General features: G+C 48.1%; 1 protein-coding gene across 1 annotated transcript in view; it reads left to right on the top strand.

Moving 5' to 3' along the window:
- The window catches only part of LOC149434140 (uncharacterized), a gene marked incomplete at its 3' end in the record, with an annotated part of 102,887 nt that extends 86,620 nt beyond the window's left edge, over positions 1–16,267 (top strand). Inside the window, exons 3-6 of the mRNA XM_089664056.1 lie at positions 13,093–13,190; positions 13,270–13,476; positions 13,600–13,741; positions 15,617–16,267. Coding sequence (XP_089520182.1) covers positions 13,093–13,190; positions 13,270–13,476; positions 13,600–13,741; positions 15,617–16,267 — 1,098 coding nt within the window. The remainder of the gene's footprint in view (positions 1–13,092; positions 13,191–13,269; positions 13,477–13,599; positions 13,742–15,616) is intronic.
- Positions 16,268–19,935: the final 3,668 nt, after the last annotated feature.

Here is a 19,935-nt window from a genome sequence, read left to right as displayed (position 1 = left end):
CCTGTGTTAGCGCCTCCACTCTGCTACCCAGCCAAGTCCTTCCTGTGTTAGCGCCTCCACTCTGCTACCCAGCCAAGTCCTTCCTGTGTTAGCGCCTCCACTCTGCAAACCCGGGAGATGTTCACCTGTCCTTCACTCCAGGCCAGAACCCCCAGAAATCCCCCCTGTACCCATCTCAGGCTCTCTCCTTCCATTCACAGGGCTTTTCAGAGGACATCTGACAGGGAATGAGGACATGTTATTACCACCCCCACCTCCTGATTTCACCCTACAATGACATACTACCACATTGTAATTGTGTGCATTGTACATAGTGGTGGTGTGGCCCCATTGAGCCCAGTGGGGGAGCTTAAAAAGAGGTGCTGCTTGTCAGACTCTGCACCCCGAGTTAATAATGCTGCAGACACGGCCTGTTAATAGCCCCATCTGGCTGTTATTTTACAGTTCGAGGCCAGAAACACTGTGGCTCAGCTGTCCATTTTTACCACCCCCAAAAGCCAACTGAAAGAGACCAATCTCAGGAGCAGTGGTATCTAAAATAAATTGAATAATTAGCGCTAACTATGGCAAAATGAAAACAAAAAATTAGAATTAAATACTGTAGCCGCTGGTGCACACAACCCATGTCTCAGTGCGGGAAATTATACATTCATAATGTGAAGTGAAAAAATGCTGCGCTACATGAAACAATGGCACAATCCTTATATAACCAAAAAACAAAGTGGAAAAATAAAAAAAATATATTAGAAGATAAAATAGTTGAAAAAATATTAATATTGAAAATTTTATTTATTTATATATATACAAAAAACACATAAAAAATTAAGAATATTTTTAAGTATGAATCAAACAAAAGTCATTCAAAAAATCAAGTTCAATCAATAAAGTGTTCATTCAGTGAACCTTCCTTTGGATAATGAAAAATATGTGCATCTGTCATCAATTTCTGTGCAGAGAAATCCTCCACCATGTATCTGCTCACCATCCTCCACCATGTATCTGCTCACCATCCTCCACCATGTATCTGCTCACCATCCTCCGCCATGTATCTGCTCACCATCCTCCACCATGTATCTGCTCACCATCCGCCACCGTGTATCTGCTCACCGTCCTCCACCGTGTATCTGCTCACCGTCCTCCACCGTGTATCTGCTCACCGTCCTCCACCGTGTATCCGCTCACCGTCCTCCACCGTGTATCCGCTCACCATCCTCCACCATGTATCTGCTCACCATCCTCCACCATGTATCCGCTCACCATCCTCCACCATATATCTGCTCACCGTCCTCCACCATGTATCTGCTCACCGTCCTCCGCCATGTATCCGCTCACCGTCCTCCGCCATGTATCCGCTCACCGTCCTCCGCCATGTATCCGCTCACCGTCCTCCACCATGTATCCGCTCACCATCCTCCACCATGTATCCGCTCACCATCCTCCGCCATGTATCCGCTCACCATCCTCCGCCATGTATCCGCTCACCATCCTCCGCCATGTATCCGCTCACCATCCTCCGCCATGTATCTGCTCACCATCCTCCACCATGTATCTGCTCACCATCCTCCACCATGTATCTGCTCACCATCCTCCACCATGTATCTGCTCACCATCCTCCACCATGTATCTGCTCACCCTCCTCCACCATGTATCTGCTCACCATCCTCCGCCATGTATCTGCTCACCATCCTCCACCATGTATCTGCTCACCATCCTCCACCATGTATCTGCTCACCATCCTCCACCATATATCTGCTCACCATCCTCCACCATGTATCTGCTCACCATCCTCCACCATGTATCTGCTCACCATCCTCCACCATGTATCTGCTCACCATCCTCCACCATATATCTGCTCACCACCCTCCACCATGTATCTGCTCACCTCACGCAGTGTGATCGCACATTGTACAATGTTACCGTCTAACTGCACTTTTGGTCCCATATGGACTCAGAAGATCAGCTTGCTGAATGAAGACTCCAAAGTAAGCTCCCTCCTGATAAGCGTCTTTGTATCAGCTGTATTCCTCATTAATAAGAACTCCACATGGTGCTTTATCCTTTTATACTTTTATTCATCAATTACACATAAGAAATGCCCTCATGTTCCGGAGGTGTATATTGCACCAGGTATGATGAACATCCAGTGATGTACTGATCAGACACAAGGTGGCAGTATCATCTCAGCAGCAGAGTCCTGCACATGCTCAGAACAGACACCTTCCATCGGGGAGGAGTGTGCAGATGACGCCATGATGTTGCCATTCATCGGGACAGCGGTTGTAGTACTCTCTAACCGGCCCTTGGAAGGACATTACAGCAGGCAATAGCATTCACTAAGGGGCCCCGTGCTTTGCCTTACATCACATGATGGATGGTGTCTGTTCTGAGCATGTGCAGGACTCTGCTACTGAGATGATGCTGCCACCTTGTGTCTAATCAGTACATCACTGGATCTTCATCATACATGGTGCAAAATACACCTCCGGAACGTGAGAGCATTTCTTATGTGTAATTGATGAATAAAAGTATAAAAGGATAAAGCACCATGTGGAGTTCTTATTAATGAGGAATACGGCTGATACAAAGACGCTTATCAGGAGGGAGATTACTTTGGAGTCTTCATTCAGCAAGCTGATCTTCTGAGTCCATATGAGACCAAAAGTGCAGTTAGACGGTAACATTGTACAATGTGCGGTCACACTGCGTGAGGTGAGCAGATATATGGTGGAGGATGGTGAGCAGATACATGGTGGAGGATGGTGAGCAGATACATGGTGGAGGATGGTGAGCAGATACATGGTGGAGGATGGTGAGCAGATACACGGTGGAGGATGGTGAGCAGATACACGGTGGAGGATGATGAGCAGATACACGGTGGAGGATGGTGAGCAGATACATGGCGGAGGATGGTGAGAAGATATATGGCGGAGGATGGTGAGCAGATACATGGCGGAGGATGGTGAGCAGATACATGGTGGAGGATGGTGAGCAGATACATGGCGGAGGATGATGAGCAGATATATGGTGGAGGATGGTGAGAAGATATATGGCGGAGGATGGTGAGCAGATACATGGTGGAGGATGGTGAGCAGATACACGGTGGAGGATGGTGAGAAGATATATGGTGGAGGATGTCTCTGCACGGGAATTCATGACAGATGCACATATTTTTTGTTATCCAAAGGAGGGTTCACTGAATGAACACTTTATTGATTGAACTTGATTTTTTGAATGACTTTTGTTTGATTCATGCTTAAAAATATTTTTTATTTTTTGTGTGATTTTTGTTTATATAAATTATTTTATTTTTTTTTATTTCAATATTAATAGTTTTTCTACTATTTTTTATTCTAATATATATATCTATATTTTTTTTTCACTTTGTTTTTTGGTTATATAAGGATTGTGCCATTGTTTCATGTAGCGCAGCATTTTTTCACTTCACATGATGATCATCAATGGACAGCCAGAGACTATGTCAGCATTGTAGGATATGAGCAGCTTGCTGCAGTGTGGGTGCCAACAAGTGGCCATATGAAATTGGCCTTAAGCCCTTCTGGTTCTGGTCATCTAGTTTAGTAACCCAAACTGAAAGAGGACTTTTATATGTTGGTTAGGGCTAGGACTTACTACCGGGGCCTGTACTATGTGACTGTTTAACATCCATGTGTTTCTTGTCAGGGCTCGCATATTTACTGTGTCTTTTTTTTACTCTTCACGTATTTGTACCTCAGAATGCCGGGGGTGCTATGGGGGAGCTCCAGCCCCCTCTGGATGCAGAGGCCAGCGTCCCTGAAGGTCAGTTTCTAAACTGCTTACACATATGCACATGTAATGTATGTAGAAGGCTTCCCCTCCCCTTACTTGTCTCCATTGGTTGGCCTCATCCTGAGTTTCGGATCCCCCCAAAGAAATAAAACATTCACACTAAACAACACATCAGGCAGATAGGGGCTTAATCTTCACACTTAGACCTGACAGCTGATGTCAGGGATCCCCTCGATCCGTGCCTCGATGGTCCCGGCGCAGGCGCACTGCTCCTCCCAGTACACGGGCACTAGGTCCGGGCCGGCCGCGGCGTTCGAGTTCGCGCATGCGCAGTAGAAGCCGCGGCCACCCGCTGGGCACCAATGGCAGCGCAGGGCGGGATATTTAAAGGTCCCTGAGCTGTCATTTCGTTGCCTTCTGGTCTTACCTGCTTCCTGTGTTCCTGTACCTGTGCCTAGTAAGTTTTTTGACCCGGATTACTCCTGACCTTGCTGATTTCTCCTGCCCAGACCCTTGCTTGCCTGACCTCTCTCCCTGGATGCCCCTCATTAGATCTGACCTCCTGTTGCTGACCTGGCGTGTGACCCGACGATTCTCTGCCTGCTCCCTTGTACCTTACCGTCCTCTACATTACCGACTCGGCCTGTCTGACTACGCACTTGCTCAGCCATCCATCCATCCATCCCATCGGGGTCACCCGACCTCCTCACATTTGGCTCTCCCTGGTTGGAACCCCTGGCGGACACCCCTACCACTGACAGGTGTGCTCAGTAGAGGCGACCTGGTCTCGGGGTACTACAAGTCCATCCCCACCATCAGGGGCTCTGGTGAACAAGTACCCTGGGGCTTAGATTCCGCTCTCTGGGCACGCCTGACCAGTGGAGTGCTAGTGGTGCCGCTCGGCGGTCCCTCACAGTACCAGAAGGCCATGACTGAGCCTCGAGGAGGACTCTCCCCGTTGGACGAGGTTTGCAGGCACCTGGCTACCCTGACGCAAGCTGTAAACACATTACAGGACAGATGTCTGCAGATCGAGAATCGGTTTCAGGCCTGCACCATATCTGTTCCTGTTTCACAGGCCCCGGCTCCTGCACCACCGGTCGCAGCAGCACACGAGCCGGCTCCTGGGCCTCCCACATCACTCCCTATGGCGGAACCCCGAGTACCCTTACCCGAGCGCTTCCATGGGGATCGCACACGCTTTCGGTCATTTCGTGACTCTTGTCTGCTCTTTTTTGAACTACAGCCACGGACCTTTTTGACAGAGTCAGTGAAAGTGGGGTTTGTTGTCTCCCTGTTGCAGGGTGAACCCCAAGACTGGGCCCACCGACTAAGGGGAAACAATGACCCTCATCTGGTTTCGGTCGACAGCTTCTTTAACGCTATGGCCATCTTATATGATGACCCACAACGGGCGGCCTCGGCCTCGGCCACATTATACGCACTCCGACAAGGTCGGCGGGCGGCTGAGGAATACGCCTCTGACTTTAGGCGCTGGATGGGTGACACTCGTTGGAACGAGTTCGCCCTTTTACACCAGTTTCGTATGGGCCTATCTGAGGCTCTGAAAGACGAGCTCGCCCGGGTAGAGGTGCCCGAGATATTAGAGGACTTGATTGCACTCACTATTAAAATTGACCGTAGACTACGGGAGCGCAGATTGGAGAGGTCTGGTCAGGGTCGTGGAAATCCCTGGGGGTCATTTCAGGGATCCGGTCAACATACTAGGCCAAGCATCCAGAACCTGCCGCCTGAAGATGCTCCCGAACCCATGCAGCTAGGCCTGGCTCGGCCTAAACTATCGCCTGAGGAACGCCAGCGCAGACGCTCCCAGAATCTGTGCCTGTACTGCGGCGAAGCTGGTCACATGGTGCGTTCCTGCCCGCAGAAACTGAGTAAGTTCACTTCATCTTCTTTATCTGTTGGCGATATGACTCCGTCCCAGTACTTAGTTGTTCCCCTCTCCTTTCAGCTTTCAGAAAGGACCGTGGAGGTGACGGCCATAGTTGATTCAGGGGCATGCAGCTGTTTTGTGGATATCAATTTTGCTCACCAGCAGGGTATTCCCCTCCGCCCAAAGGAGAAGGGGTTTCACATCTTTTTGGCTGATGGTTCCCGGATAAAGTCAGGAGTAGTTAACCAGGAGACCCCTTCCATTATGACTTCCATTGCCGGTCAGCACCGGGAACTCCTCCGCCTGGATGCTATTGCATCACCCCTTTTCCCAGTCATTCTGGGGCTCCCTTGGTTGCGGGCCCATAACCCCCAAATTGACTGGGAAACTGGGGTTGTCTCGTTCCCTTCCCCATATTGTCGGGAACTGTGTCGAACTTCGGGCCCGGAGGTCCCCCAGGTCCTCCTGTGCTCTGAAGGGGAGGACAGCCTAAAACAAGTAATTCCTGCAGCCTACCATAAATTTCTTGATGTGTTCAGTGAACGGGGAGCAGATGCTCTACCTCCCCACCGCCCATATGACTGTCCTATTGATCTGTTGCCCGGTTCTGAAATTCCGTTCGGGCGAATTTTTCCCCTTTCTGAGCTAGAATTAGGGGTCCTGAAGGACTATATTGAGGATAGCCTCCGAAAGGGATTCATCCGTCCCTCCACTTCCCCAGCAGGTGCGGGGATCTTCTTTGTAGAAAAGAAGGACAAGACTTTGAGGCCATGCATTGACTATCGGGAGCTGAATAGGGTCACCATTAAAAATCGTTACCCATTACCACTGGTGCCCGAATTATTCCAGAGCCTGAAAGCTGCAGTAGTGTTTACCAAGTTGGACTTACGGGGAGCCTACAATTTGGTTCGCATAAGGGAGGGGGATGAGTGGAAGACGGCCTTCCGCACCCGTTTCGGCCATTTTGAATACCTGGTCATGCCTTTCGGGTTGTGCAATGCCCCAGCCACCTTCCAGCACTTTGTAAACGACATCTTTAGGGACTTCCTGGACATCTTTGTCATCGTCTACTTAGACGACATTTTGATTTTTTCATCCTCCCTGGGGGAGCACAGGGTACATGTAACAAAGGTGTTGGGGCGGTTGCGGCAGCACGGGTTGTACGCTAAAGCAGAGAAATGCTGCTTTGAACAGGCTAGCGTTACCTTTCTGGGTCTGATTATCTCCACCACGGGGGTCGCAATGGACCCTCAGAAGGTCTCAGCGATCCTAGATTGGCCTGAACCCACGGACAGGAAAAGTGTCCAACGTTTTATTGGGTTCGCAAATTTTTACAGGAAGTTCATCAAGAACTTCTCGGGTCTGGTCTCTCCCATCACTCAGTTAACCAAGCTTGGGACGCGATTCAGATGGACGCCCGAGGCACAGGAAGCTTTTGAAGCACTAAAAAGGTTATTTACCTCGGCACCCATTCTGGGTCATCCCGACGCATCCCTGCCCTACATCTTAGAAGTAGATGCATCTGAAAACGCGGTTGGCTCCATCCTTTCCCAGCGGAAGGGCGCCAAGGAATTACTTCACCCAGTAGCATTCTTTTCACGGAAACTTACCCCTGCGGAGAGGAACTACGACATTGGGGATCGCGAGCTACTGGCTATCAAAACCGCTTTAGAAGAATGGAGGTACCTGCTGGAAGGTGCCTCCCATCCCATCCTGATATTCACGGACCACAAGAACCTGGAATATCTGAGGACGGCCAAACGTCTACGCCCACGACAAGCAAGATGGGCATTGTTTTTCTCGAGGTTCCAGTTCCACATCACATACAGGCCCGGCTCAAAAAACACGAAGCCTGACGCGTTGTCACGCATGTACGAGGACACCAAGGAGATTCCAGTGCCCGACACTATTCTTCCTGCAGGAAATTTCTTGGCCCTTCAGACAAACCTTCACTCCGAGATCCTGAGAGCGTCCACAGCAATGTCCACCTCCGACGGGGCCCCCCTCCAGAACAAGGAGGGACTCCTATGGAGGGAGGACCGGATTGTGGTGCCAGAGGATGCCCGAACTTTAGTCTTGGGACATTGCCATGACCACCCACTGGCAGGACATTTTGGGTCGGTCAAGACCCTGGAACTTCTCCGACGTTCCTTCTGGTGGCCGGACATGGCCAAGGATTGTAGGAACTACGTGGGCTCCTGTGCCATCTGCCAGCGGAACAAGCCTTCAAGAAATAAGGCGTGGGGCCTGCTACGTCCATTGCCCATCCCTGAACGACCCTGGCAGAAGATCTCCATGGACTTCATAGTCGAGCTTCCACCTTCACTGAACCACACAGCAATTCTCGTGGTCGTGGACCGCTTGTCCAAGATGGCCCATTTCATCCCTTTACGGAAAACTCCATCAGCAGCCGAGACGGCGCAAGTCTTTATTCGAGAGATCGTTAGACTGCATGGGGTGCCCGAAGACATCGTCTCGGACCGTGGGGTGCAGTTTACCTCGCGGTTTTGGAGGGCATTGTGCAAGGCCCTGGATATCAAGCTGTCCCTTTCCTCGGCATTTCACCCTCAGACCAATGGCCAGACCGAAAGGACCAATCAGAGCCTGGAGCAATACCTTCGATGCTACACATCATTCTCTCAGGACGACTGGGTACCACTCCTCCCTTTGGCCGAATTCGCATACAACAACGCTTGCCATTCAGCAACTGGGCAGTCCCCGTTCTTCGCCAACTATGGGTTTCATCCTGTCTTCCTCCCGGACTTGGTCCCGGAATGCCCGATTCCAGCGACACAGGATGCACTGACCTTCTTCACCTCCAACAATAGGAAACTACAGGAAGCCATCCGTCGAGCCCAAGAAGACTACAAGAGGGCTTTTAATAGGAAGCGAAGAGGGGATCTGGTGTTGCAGCCCGGAGAGAAGGTTTGGCTGGCTACGTCAAACTTGAGGATGCTCTGCCCGTCAAAGAAGTTGGGACCTAAATTTATAGGCCCTTTTTGCATCAAACGAATGGTCAATGAGGTGGCTTATGAACTTGTTCTCCCTGAGACACTCAAGATCCACCCTGTCTTCCACGTGTCCCTGTTGAAACCAGTAGTCCCTGATGCCTTCCCGGAACGGGAATCCAGGCCCCCGGAGGCCGTGACGGTTGAAGAGGAAGAAGAATTCGAGGTGGAGGCAATCTTGAAGTGCAGACGAAGGGGGGGCCAGACCCAATTTCTCATCAAGTGGAAGGGCTACGGCCCTAAGGACAATTCGTGGGAACCAGCCCATAATGTCCATGCACCTAGGCTTGTCCGGGGGTTTCTTCGTGATCACCCGTGGTGGAGAGATCGGGTGGGCATCCGGAGGTTGCCCGTAGGGGGGGGGCAATGTCAGGGATCTCATCGATCCCCGCCGCGATGGGCTCGGCGCAGGCGCACTGCTCCACCCAGTACACGGGCACTAGGTCCGGGCCGGCCGCGGCGTTCGAGTTCGCGCATGCGCAGTAGAAGCCGCGGCCGCCCGCTGGGCACCAATGGCAGCGCAGGGCGGGATATTTAAAGGTCCCTGAGCTGTCATTTCATTGCCTTCTGGTCTTACCTGCTTCCTGTGTTCCTGTACCTGCGCCTAGTAAGTTTTTGACCCGGATTACTCCTGACTTTGCTGATTTCTCCTGCCCAGACCCTTGCTTGCCTGACCTCTCTCCCTGGATGCCCCTTATTAGATCTGACCTCCTGTTGCTGACCTGGCGTGTGACCCGACGATTCTCTGCCTGCTCCCTTGTACCTTACCGTCCTCTACAATACCGACTCGGCCTGTCTGACTACGCACTTGCTCAGCCATCCATCCATCCATCCCATTGGGGTCACCCGACCTCCTCACATCTGGCTCTCCCTGGTTGGAGCCCCTGGCGAACACCACTACCACTGACAGGTGTGCTCAGCAGAGGCGACCTGGTCGCGGGGTACTACAAGTCCATCCCCACCATCAGGGGCTCTGGTGAACAAGTACCCTGGGGCTTAGACTCCGCGCTCTGGGCGCGCCTGACCAGTGGAGTGCTAGTGGTGCCGCTCGGCGGTCCCTCACACTGTCCCTGAGTAACAATTCTGTGTCCCTCAGTAACGATTCTGTGTCCCTCAGTAACAATTCTGTGTCCCTGAGTAACAATTCTGTGTCTGTCCCTGAGTAACAATTCTGTGTCCCTCAGTAACGATTCTGTGTCCCTCAGTAACAATTCTGTGTCCCTGAGTAACAATTCTGTGTCCCTGAGTAACAATTCTGTGTCTGTCCCTGAGTAACAATTCTGTGTCCCTGAGTAACAATTCTGTGTCCCTGAGTAACAATTCTGTGTCTGTCCCTGAGTAACAATTCTGTGTCACTGAGTAACAATTCTGTGTCCCTGAGTAACGATTGTGTGTCCCTGAGTAACGATTGTGTGTCCCTGAGTAACGATTGTGTGTCCCTGAGTAACGATTGTGTGTCCCTGAGTAACGATTGTGTGTCCCTAAGTAACGGTTCTGTGTCCCTAAGTAACGGTTCTGTGTCCCTGAGTAACGATTCTGTGGCCCTAAAGTCTCTGTGGCCCTAACTCTGTCCCTCAATACAGACAGGTCTGTCTCTCTTGAATGACCGGAGGCTAATGGAGAATTCTAAAATGGCCGCAATTTATAGCTCCACCATTACACAGTGCTGGCTGGCTGGCTGCTGATTGGCTAATGCGATCACATGTCATGAATGAATGCATTATGGGTCAGCGCGCCTTGTCTGCGCGCCTTCCCAGAGATCCCCGCTCCGTCGCCACACGTCGCCGCCATTTTTGGGAAAATTTGATTCGTGCGTCCGAAGTTGGCTAATCTTTGGATTCGTCGCGAATCGAATATTTCCCAATCTTCGAAACGAATTCCACTTCGCCATGTTCGATTCGCTCATCTCTAATAAAGACATTGTGATTGAAGATCTTCTAGATCACATAGAAGGAGGACTCATCCATGATTTCATACATTTGTTTGGAAGGATAGAACAATCCTCAGAAGGGAACATGTAGGATGACAGGAAAGGCTCCTGACTGGTGAGATCCTCCAAACATAATGATGACATCCATGAACTGGAGCGAGCTCGTTGGGGTGATAAAGCCAATCTGGAAACACTGTGTAGACGTTCTCCAAGAACTCAACACACTCCAGGTGTGGAGAAAGTCTCCAGGTGGGTTTAGCCTGTCATTTATCATAGGTAGAAATGTCCACACATGGACTTCCACAGGGACCCCCAGACTACATATAGAACTTGGAGGTACCGGTAACATGGAACAGGAGTTGGTGTTGCTGGAAGACTGGTCAGATCAGTGGAGTTGATTGTAGATTTAGTCCTGTAGAACATCTGGTATATGGATACAAAGCCCCCCAGCTGAGAGTAAAGGGTGGAAATGGCTGGTGACCCCCAGATTTGGGCAATGATGTCATCACTATAAATGGATAAAACCCGCGCTATGTGTAACAACTCCAAACCTACAAAAACCTTCTAGCGGACTGCTGCTGTAACAAAGGGAAGGATTCCCTGTCATCTAGAAGAGCATTATGTGTCACAGCGCTGTCCTATTGTGTGTGCACAGAAATCATCACAAATACACTACAAATATGTGGAGACATTCAGAGATAAAGAGCTCGGGGCTCCAAATCCTATTCTCTGCACATCCACTGCTTCCACTTTACACCCACTTCATTGGTCTTATGGGGTTTATCAATAAATGAAGGAAACTGAACCGTGTGCAAATCCATCCACAACATAAAGTGCTTTGTGCTCAAGATGCTGCTCCCTGCACATCCACTGCTTCCACTTTACACCACTTCATTCATCTCATCAGATTTGCTGCTATAGGAAATCATTTAAAATGATCATAAAAACAATTCTGCAGCTAATTGGCCACTAGGATTACTTTTACATGAAAGCCGACCACCAGCTAATAAACCAGCACTAGAATGATGCCTGTAGCTGCAAGCATCCTCCCAGTATAACCACTCTAAGTCCAGCGACGTTCCAGTACATTGCTGGTCCATGTTGGACATATATGTACCAGCAGAGAACACGGACATACGATGAATCGGGTCTGCGGACCAATATGACTGCAATTCATTCTTTTCTGTAATGTCCATGTTGAGGGTTCGGCCCAAAAAGTTTTAATTTCATAAACGGTGATAGAGTTCCATGTGAATTGTGTGACAAGAGCTGAATTTGGGTGTCGCCATGTATTGTGGTGTATAAATTGCCTTGGCCCACAATTGGTACAAATCTTCTGTGAAGAACAGTGGAGGGGCTGAACACTAGTGCTGGCAGTGACCGGGCCGATCCGGCTAACACTGAGTATTGGGGACACTATACAAAGCCGGCACTAGTATAGTTCTGTTCATGATCAATATATTGATCCGTACAAACACTATACTAGTAATGGCGGTGATCAGCGACCTATAGCGTGAGTGCCACAGTGTGCGGCCAATCTAACGCCAGCTGACCCTGGCTGGGAGGGGCTTACTGACCCTGACACTATGTGATGTCACTAGTGGCAGGAATACAGAGATCAGTGAAACATTCTATATACTGACACTGTACTAATGGCACTGGCTGGGTGACGGGGCCATCAAAGGGTTAAATGTGCTAATCTATCGTGTGTGTGTACAATGTAGTGGTGCTTTTACTCGGTGCCGTGTTCTCTCTTCTCTCCCTGGACCAACCAGGGGGGGCAGTGGGGGGCGCAGGCGCATTGACACCCCAAAACAGGAAGCAATGCAGATTATGCCACTTTGCCAAGAGCTGCTGCTCGCCCACAAAATGCTGGTAAGTGGTTGGCAAGTAGGTAAAAAAAAAACATTAAAAAATTTTTAAAACAAAATTCATAATATATTTAACTTTTTTTAATACTTGTATCAGAATAGTAGGATGTTACCATAGTAACCATTGTACTACTGTGGGGGGGAGGGGGGTGATCAGGGATTTTGTTTCCACACTTTTCTTTGCAGGAGAAATAATGGTGATTTCTCCTGCAATGCAAAGCTTGCTGTCAGAACCGAACTCATTCATCAACTGTCATCAGTGAGTTAGCTTTTTGACAGCTCAAGATAGTGATCTGTGATTGGCTGGAGCTGGTCACATGGTACAGGATGCTGTGATTGGACCCATGTATCATGTGACAGCTGTGGGCCAATCACAGCTCACTAGGAGGAGAAGCAGAGCTGTTATGAATGAGATTGATTCATAATAACTGCTTTCATTGGGATCACCTAGAGATCACATGATCACCGGGTCACAATCACTGGGATCTTCATTCCCCTGTATCCGCCAGACACAGCAGTCGGGGGAGGGGAGCGCTGTGTGCCGGCTCGGGTGTGCGGTGTTCCTCCTTAGGAAAAACACATAGAAACAATGGATTCAGTCAGTGTGTGTGTTTCCTACAGATGGATCCAGTCATGGGAACCTACCAGAGAGATGTCCCCGTCCTCTGTATTCCCGGGATTCCACACAGGAAGGTCACACCATCCCTCACCATCATCAGGTAGATGATGACAATTATTGGTAGTTGTGATTTATACACAGCATGTTTGTTACAATGAATGTTTTATTATATCTTTCAGAGTGGAATCCTCGGGGATGATAATATTGATGTTAAAGAAGAGTATAAAGAGGAGGATGAGGAGTATGGAGTGATGGAGGAGTTTTCAGAAGGACACAAGGATATGATGGAGCCACCTAATACCAGGAACCCACCAGAGAGATGTCCCCGTCCTCTGTATTCCCGGGATTCCACACAGGAAGGTCACACCATCCCTCATCATTGCAAGGTTGGTGGGATGGAACATCTAGAACATGGACTTGAGGAGACAATGTGTGGATTTTGTGTGTGATGTCACAATCATAAATCTTGCATTTTTCAAATGATATTTTCTCTCATTTCCTTGATTTAGAGTGGAGATCCAATCGATATAGAATTTGAGGTGAAAGCAGAAGAAGAAGAGGCGTATGTGAGGGATGATCAGCAGTCTATGGAGGAGGATGGAATAACGGGGACATTTATAGAGGAGGACACTCCTACAGAGATCAGCACAGGTGGGTCATGAACACTAAATCCATTCCTCCACCCATACTGCTCACTGATTGGTCCAGAGTAGGGCGGGGACTGGGTGATATCAGCCTGTAATCCCCTGGTCACTTTCCTGAGCTGTGTTCCCCGTCCTGTATTCCTGGATTTCTCTCGGATAATCTTCCTTCTCTGTGCTGCAGACACAATTTATGTATCTAGACTGGATTTATGGAGGTTCTGGGGTTCAGCTGGCAGCAAAATGTGGATTTTTCCTCTAAGCATTGCATAATGTAGGCACCCAGGACATGTGACTGGGGTCTCCTGCCTTGTGCCTGACTCTTCCAGGGGACCTTCTCTGTTATCTGCTGGCTGTGCCGGGTGGAGGGATATGTCTGTAGTGTCTCAGACCCAAGTCACTGAGTGCAGTCTCAGGAGATGGGAGACAAGCAACCCTTTAAGGACCTTTAATTAATGAATACCAATATTATGAGTCCTGAACCCTGCACTATATACTCTATGTTGAACATTACATACTCCTGACCCCTGCACTATATACTCTATGTTGTACATTACATACTCCTGACCCCTGCACTATATACTCTATGTTGTACATTACATACTCCTGACCCCTGCACTATATACTCTATGTTGTACATTACATACTCCTGACCCCTGCACTGTATACTCTATGGTGTACATTACATACTCCTGACCCCCGCACTATATACTCTGTTGTACTTTACATACTCCTGACCCCTGCATTATATACTCTATGTTGTACATTACATACTCCTGACCCCTGCACTATATACTCTATGTTATACATTATATACTCCTGACCCCTGCACTATATACTCTATGTTATACATTACATACTCCTGACCCCTGCACTATATACTCTATGTTGTACATTACATCCTCCTGACCTCTGTACTATATACTCTATGTTGTACATTACATCCTCCTGACCCCTGCACTATATACTCTGTTGTACATTACATACTCCTGACCCCTGCACTATATACTCTATGTTGTACATTATATACTCCTGACCCCTGCATTATAGACTCTATGTTGTACATTACATCCTCCTGACCCCTGCACTATATACTCTGTTGTACATTACATCCTCCTGACCCCTGCACTATATACTCTATGTTGTACATGACAAACTCCTGACCCCTGCACTATATACTCTATGTTGTACATTACATACTCCTGACCCCTGCACTATATACTCTATGTTGTACATTACATACTCCTGACTTCTGTTCTCCCCCTCCCCCCACTGCTATATATACACATAATATGGAGTCACTTTTGTTACACCCATTTCCTCCCAGCTGGACATTTTATATTGGATGATGTGATTGGAGCACAGACTTTTACATGGTGATAATAATGTGATAACATCCTCCAACTTTGGACCCTTAAACAGAAAGTGATAATGAGGGAGGAGTCAATACCCCAATGATGGTGGTCTTCAGGATCAGTCCAGTCTTCATCTTGGTTGTTCTCCCCCCATCCTCACTCTCTGACCTCTGGTGGGGCTCAGCCCCGCTGTTCTTCGTAGACTAAATCATGGGCTAAATAAGGAAGTGCAGTACTTCTTGTGTTGGGAAGATGGCGATGAGTGATAGAGGGGGTGGGGACCCTCGTCCTATAATCCCCTCATCACTGTCCCTCCTATAAAAGACAGTTCTGGTTGTTTCCTCACTCTCTGACTAAGGTCCATGAATAAAGAAATGACCTGGTAGGAGATCAGAGGAGCCATTTCCTAGTTCCCTTGAGGGTGGAATTGTAAGCTCCTCAGAGACCAAGCTGCCTGATGTGGGTGGAGTCCTGGTTTGGGGGAACCAATCAGCTCCTGTCTAGTAATCCTCTTTGTCTTTGTTTTTTAGTGCATGGCCGGGAGATGAGGAAAACCTCCGAGGATTGTCTCACTTTGTCTCCAGACTGGAAAGTAGAAGATGAGGACATCACACAGTATAGTCCAGGAGAAAACCCGGCTCCCTCCAATGTCCATCCGGCACCACCCAGTGTAGATGGACCATCGGATTCCTTGTATCCTGAGGAGCCTCAGACTGTGCGGGACCGGGCCAGCCTTTCAACAGGGAAGAGCTTCTGCTGTCCAGAGTGCGGACAGTCCAGTGTTTGCAGACATCAGAGATCTCACACGGGGGAGAAGTCATATTCCTGTCCTGAGTGCAAGAAATGTTTTTCAAGGAAGTCCAACCTTTACAGACATCAGAGATCTCACACGGGGGAAAAGCCGTATTCTTGTCCTGAGTGCGGGAAATGTTTCTGTTATAAATCCCATCTTAATAGGCATAAAAGTTCTCACACGGGGGAGAAGCCGTATTCCTGTCCTGAGTGCGGGAAATGTTTTTTGAGGAAGTCCCATCTTTACACACATCAGAGATCTCACACAGGGGAGAAGCCGTATTCTTGTCCTGAGTGCGGGAAATGTTTTTCACAAAAGTCCCATCTTTACATACATCAGAGATTTCACACGGGAGAGAAGCCGTATTCCTGTCCTGAGTGCGGAAAATGTTTTTCAGATAAGTCCAATCTTTACGCACATCAGAGATCTCACACAGGGGAGAAGCCGTATTCCTGTCCTGAGTGTGGGAAATGTTTTTCAGGGAAGTCACATCTTTACGCACATCAGAGATCTCACACGGGGGAGAAGCCGTATTCTTGTCCTGAGTGCGGGAAATGTTTTTCACGGAAGTCCCATCTTTCCAGACATCAGAGATCTCACAATTGTGTGAAGCCACTTTCTTGTCGTGAGGGAAGTCCTGTCTTCCTGTACATCAGGGGTCCCATACAACCCTGGAGGTGTATTAGTGCCGTGAGTGCGGGAAATGTCTTCTAGATGAATGTTGCTGGACATCCCAGCTCTCATGTGGGGAAGAAGCACACCCTGATATACACCTCAGATATACTCCATGGCTGATCTTCATCATGGAAGAAACCGTTGATAAGGATATCAGGGGTCACCAAAGACATGGTCCTGACCTGTGATTGGCTGAGTACGTTTTGTGGTGGGAGATTTCACAAACACTTGGAGGTCTATTTAAAAATAAATGGTTCTACCTCCTGTATAACTGACACTTCCACCCCCTTTCCTGACCAGGACGACTGGTAACTATCAGCACTCTCACACTTTGAATGACAATTACACAGTCATGCAACATTGTACCCAAATTATATTTTATCATTTTCTTTCACACAAATAGATATTTATTTTGGTGGCATTTAAACACCACTTTTTACCATTTTTCTTGTTTCTTGTTTTTACAAATAAATGGTCTTTCCTTATAGATGTAGACAAAGGTGTATTCTGCGCCATTTCTTGGGTACAATAACCCCAATCAGTGTCTATGATTCAGTGTGTAGGAGAGTTATAGAGTCTACAAACTATGGGATAGATGTCTGAAAATCCATCATGTCTGATGACGGCAGATCTCATTTCTGAGGATCAAAAACACCAGAACGGTACAAATTGTCAGAACTTTATCTGTGAGGAAATAATCCGTATACAATTCATGGAAACAGGCGGGATCTGGAATGAAGGAGATTCCCTACTAATTCTCACAAAGTAACCGACATCCCAGTTCTGTATTTGTGATAATTGGAAGACAAAATAAAACACAATAATGTGCAGAAATATATATTTATTAATAATATAAATCAGTACAAAATGGGGATGAAATCTAATAGGTGATGATAAATAATAAACAATACAAGATAACAGTACAATGATCTAATCCACAATAATGGGGAGAAATACAAGCCAGCAATTACTTCCAAATATTAATGAATTACATCCAACTGTCTGGAAATGTCGTGTAAGAAATCAGTAACTCAGCAACCTCAGACCCATCTCCCTGCTCCCATTTACATCTAAACTCCTCGAGCGCCTCGTCTACACCCGCCTAAGCTCTCACCTCAACGACAACAACCTCCTCGATCCCCTACAGTCTGGCTTCCATCCCCTACACTCCACCGAAACTGCCTTACTCAAACTCTCCAAAGACCTGCTAACCGCCAAAGCTAATGGCCACTATTCAGTGCTCCTACTCCTTGACCTCTCTGCGGCCTTTGACACAGTCGACCACCCCCTCCTCCTCAAAAAACTACACTCCCTCGGCCTCAGAGATTCTGCTCTCTCCTGGCTCTCATCCTACCTGTCACAACGCTCTTTCAGCGTACCTATAATGCTACCACCTCCCCCTCTCTGTTGGGGTCCCTCAAGGCTCCATTTTTGGGCCCCTTCTCTTCTCCATCTACACCTCCTCCCTTTGCCAACTCATACACTCTCACGGCTTCAACTACCACCTCTATGCCGACGACACACAAATCTATCTCTCAACCCCCCACCTCACCCCCTCGGTCTCCGCCCGAATCACACACCTACTGAGCGACATATCAGACTGGATGTCGCTCCACTTCCTTAAACTGAACCTCTCCAAAACCGAGCTCCTTGTCTTCCCCCCAGCCCGGACACCACCCCCCATTGACTTCTCCATCATATCCAACAACGCCACCATCAAACCCGCCCCGCAGGCCAGAGTACTTGGTGTCATTCTGGACTCCAACCTATCCTTCCAGCCCCAAGTCCAATCTTTAACAGACTCGTGCAGACTCCACCTCCGCAACATCGCCAAAATCCGCACGTTCCTAACCCCAGAAACCACTAAACAGCTCATCCACTCCCTCATCATATCACGACTCGACTACTGCAACTCCCTCCTCACTGGCCTGCCTCGCCGCTGGCTATCCCCGCTTCAGTCCATCCTGAATACGGCTGCCAGACTCATTCACCTTTCCAACCGCTCCGTCTCCGCCACCCCCCTCTGCCAATCCCTCCACTGGCTTCCGATTGCGCAACGGATCAAATTCAAAATCCTTACACTGATGTACAAAGCCGTCCACCATACTGCCCCAAACTACATCACTGACCTAATATCCAAGTACCACCCAACACGCACACTCCGCTCCTCACAAGACCTCCTTCTCTCTAGTTCCCTGGTCTCCTCCTCCCATGCCCGCCTCCAGGACTTCTCCAGGGTGTCACCCATCCTCTGGAACTCCCTGCCCCAACCCATCAGATTATCACCTACTTAGGAAGGAATCAGCCTTTCAGCATTACCATACCGCCATTTTGTCCCTTAGCCTAAAAGTAGCCATCTTGTGCTAAGAATTAGTAAAGGCCATCTTGTTTAAATGATAGCTTAAGGTAAGAATTATTTCATATTTGTTAAAACATTGTATATTCTCTGTCTTTAACTTAAAAACTAACTTCCTCTTTCTATTGTATGTTATCTTTTTTCAAGAAACTCTAAGGTTCCTCTTTTGTCTTATATTCTCAAGAAACCTAAAGAACTTCCTTTTTCTCTTAAACTCCAAGTTCTCTTTTTTCTTCTTATCAGGTTAAACTGAAAAGTTAGTGGTGAGGCAGCATCCTGAGTATATGTTAAAAATAAATATTTCTTTTTCTTAAGAACTTGGAATTTACATAAGTGTTTAAGAGTTCAAATATGACGTATATCAAAAATGATTGGCCATGACTGACGCATGTAAAACTTGATTGGTTTATGCATATCTGATATTTGATTGGCTTCTATATTTTATGCATTGTTTGAAGTTTCTTATATAAGCTGAAACACGGAAGAATAAATTCAGTTCATTCTGAGATACCACCTTGTGTCTGCGTTTCCTGTGTGTCTCAGAGTGGGCTCCAGGCCTGAGGACAGTCACTGATCAAGCCTGGGACTGATGGGGGTCAGTGTCTTGAGAGAGATGAGAGTCTAATTCCTTTCAGCTGGGGGCTCGTATCCGGGATGAAATAATCACCCTTCGGTAGGTAATCAATCTGTCTTGCCGTAAGGCTGTGATAAAATTTCAGGCCCTTTGTTGCACTGGACCTTGCATCATAAGACGCCAGTGGCCAGGCGCAGTGTGCTTTTTGGAAGCACCAGGTCTTTTGGGAAGACCAGAGCACTTTGTAGAAGTGCAAGTCTCTTAGAGAAGGGACTAAAAGAGTTTCTTTGAGAAGAAACCAGGGAAAGTCCGGGTTGATCAGTTTTGTCCTGCAATTCTTTGCTTTTCTTCCTATCGCATAGAAGTATAAGATAATTTGTTTGTGTGACACAAGTCCCCAGGTGGTAAGTGTATGGGCCAGCGGTTACTGAAGGTTTTGTCAACTTCCGTT

The sequence above is a fragment of the Staurois parvus genome, unplaced genomic scaffold (assembly GCF_062004578.1).
Source record: "Staurois parvus isolate SC_StPar_1 unplaced genomic scaffold, SC_StPar_1.0 ptg001821l, whole genome shotgun sequence".
NCBI lineage: Eukaryota > Metazoa > Chordata > Amphibia > Anura > Ranidae > Staurois > Staurois parvus.
This window is presented reverse-complemented; position numbering and strand designations above follow the sequence as displayed.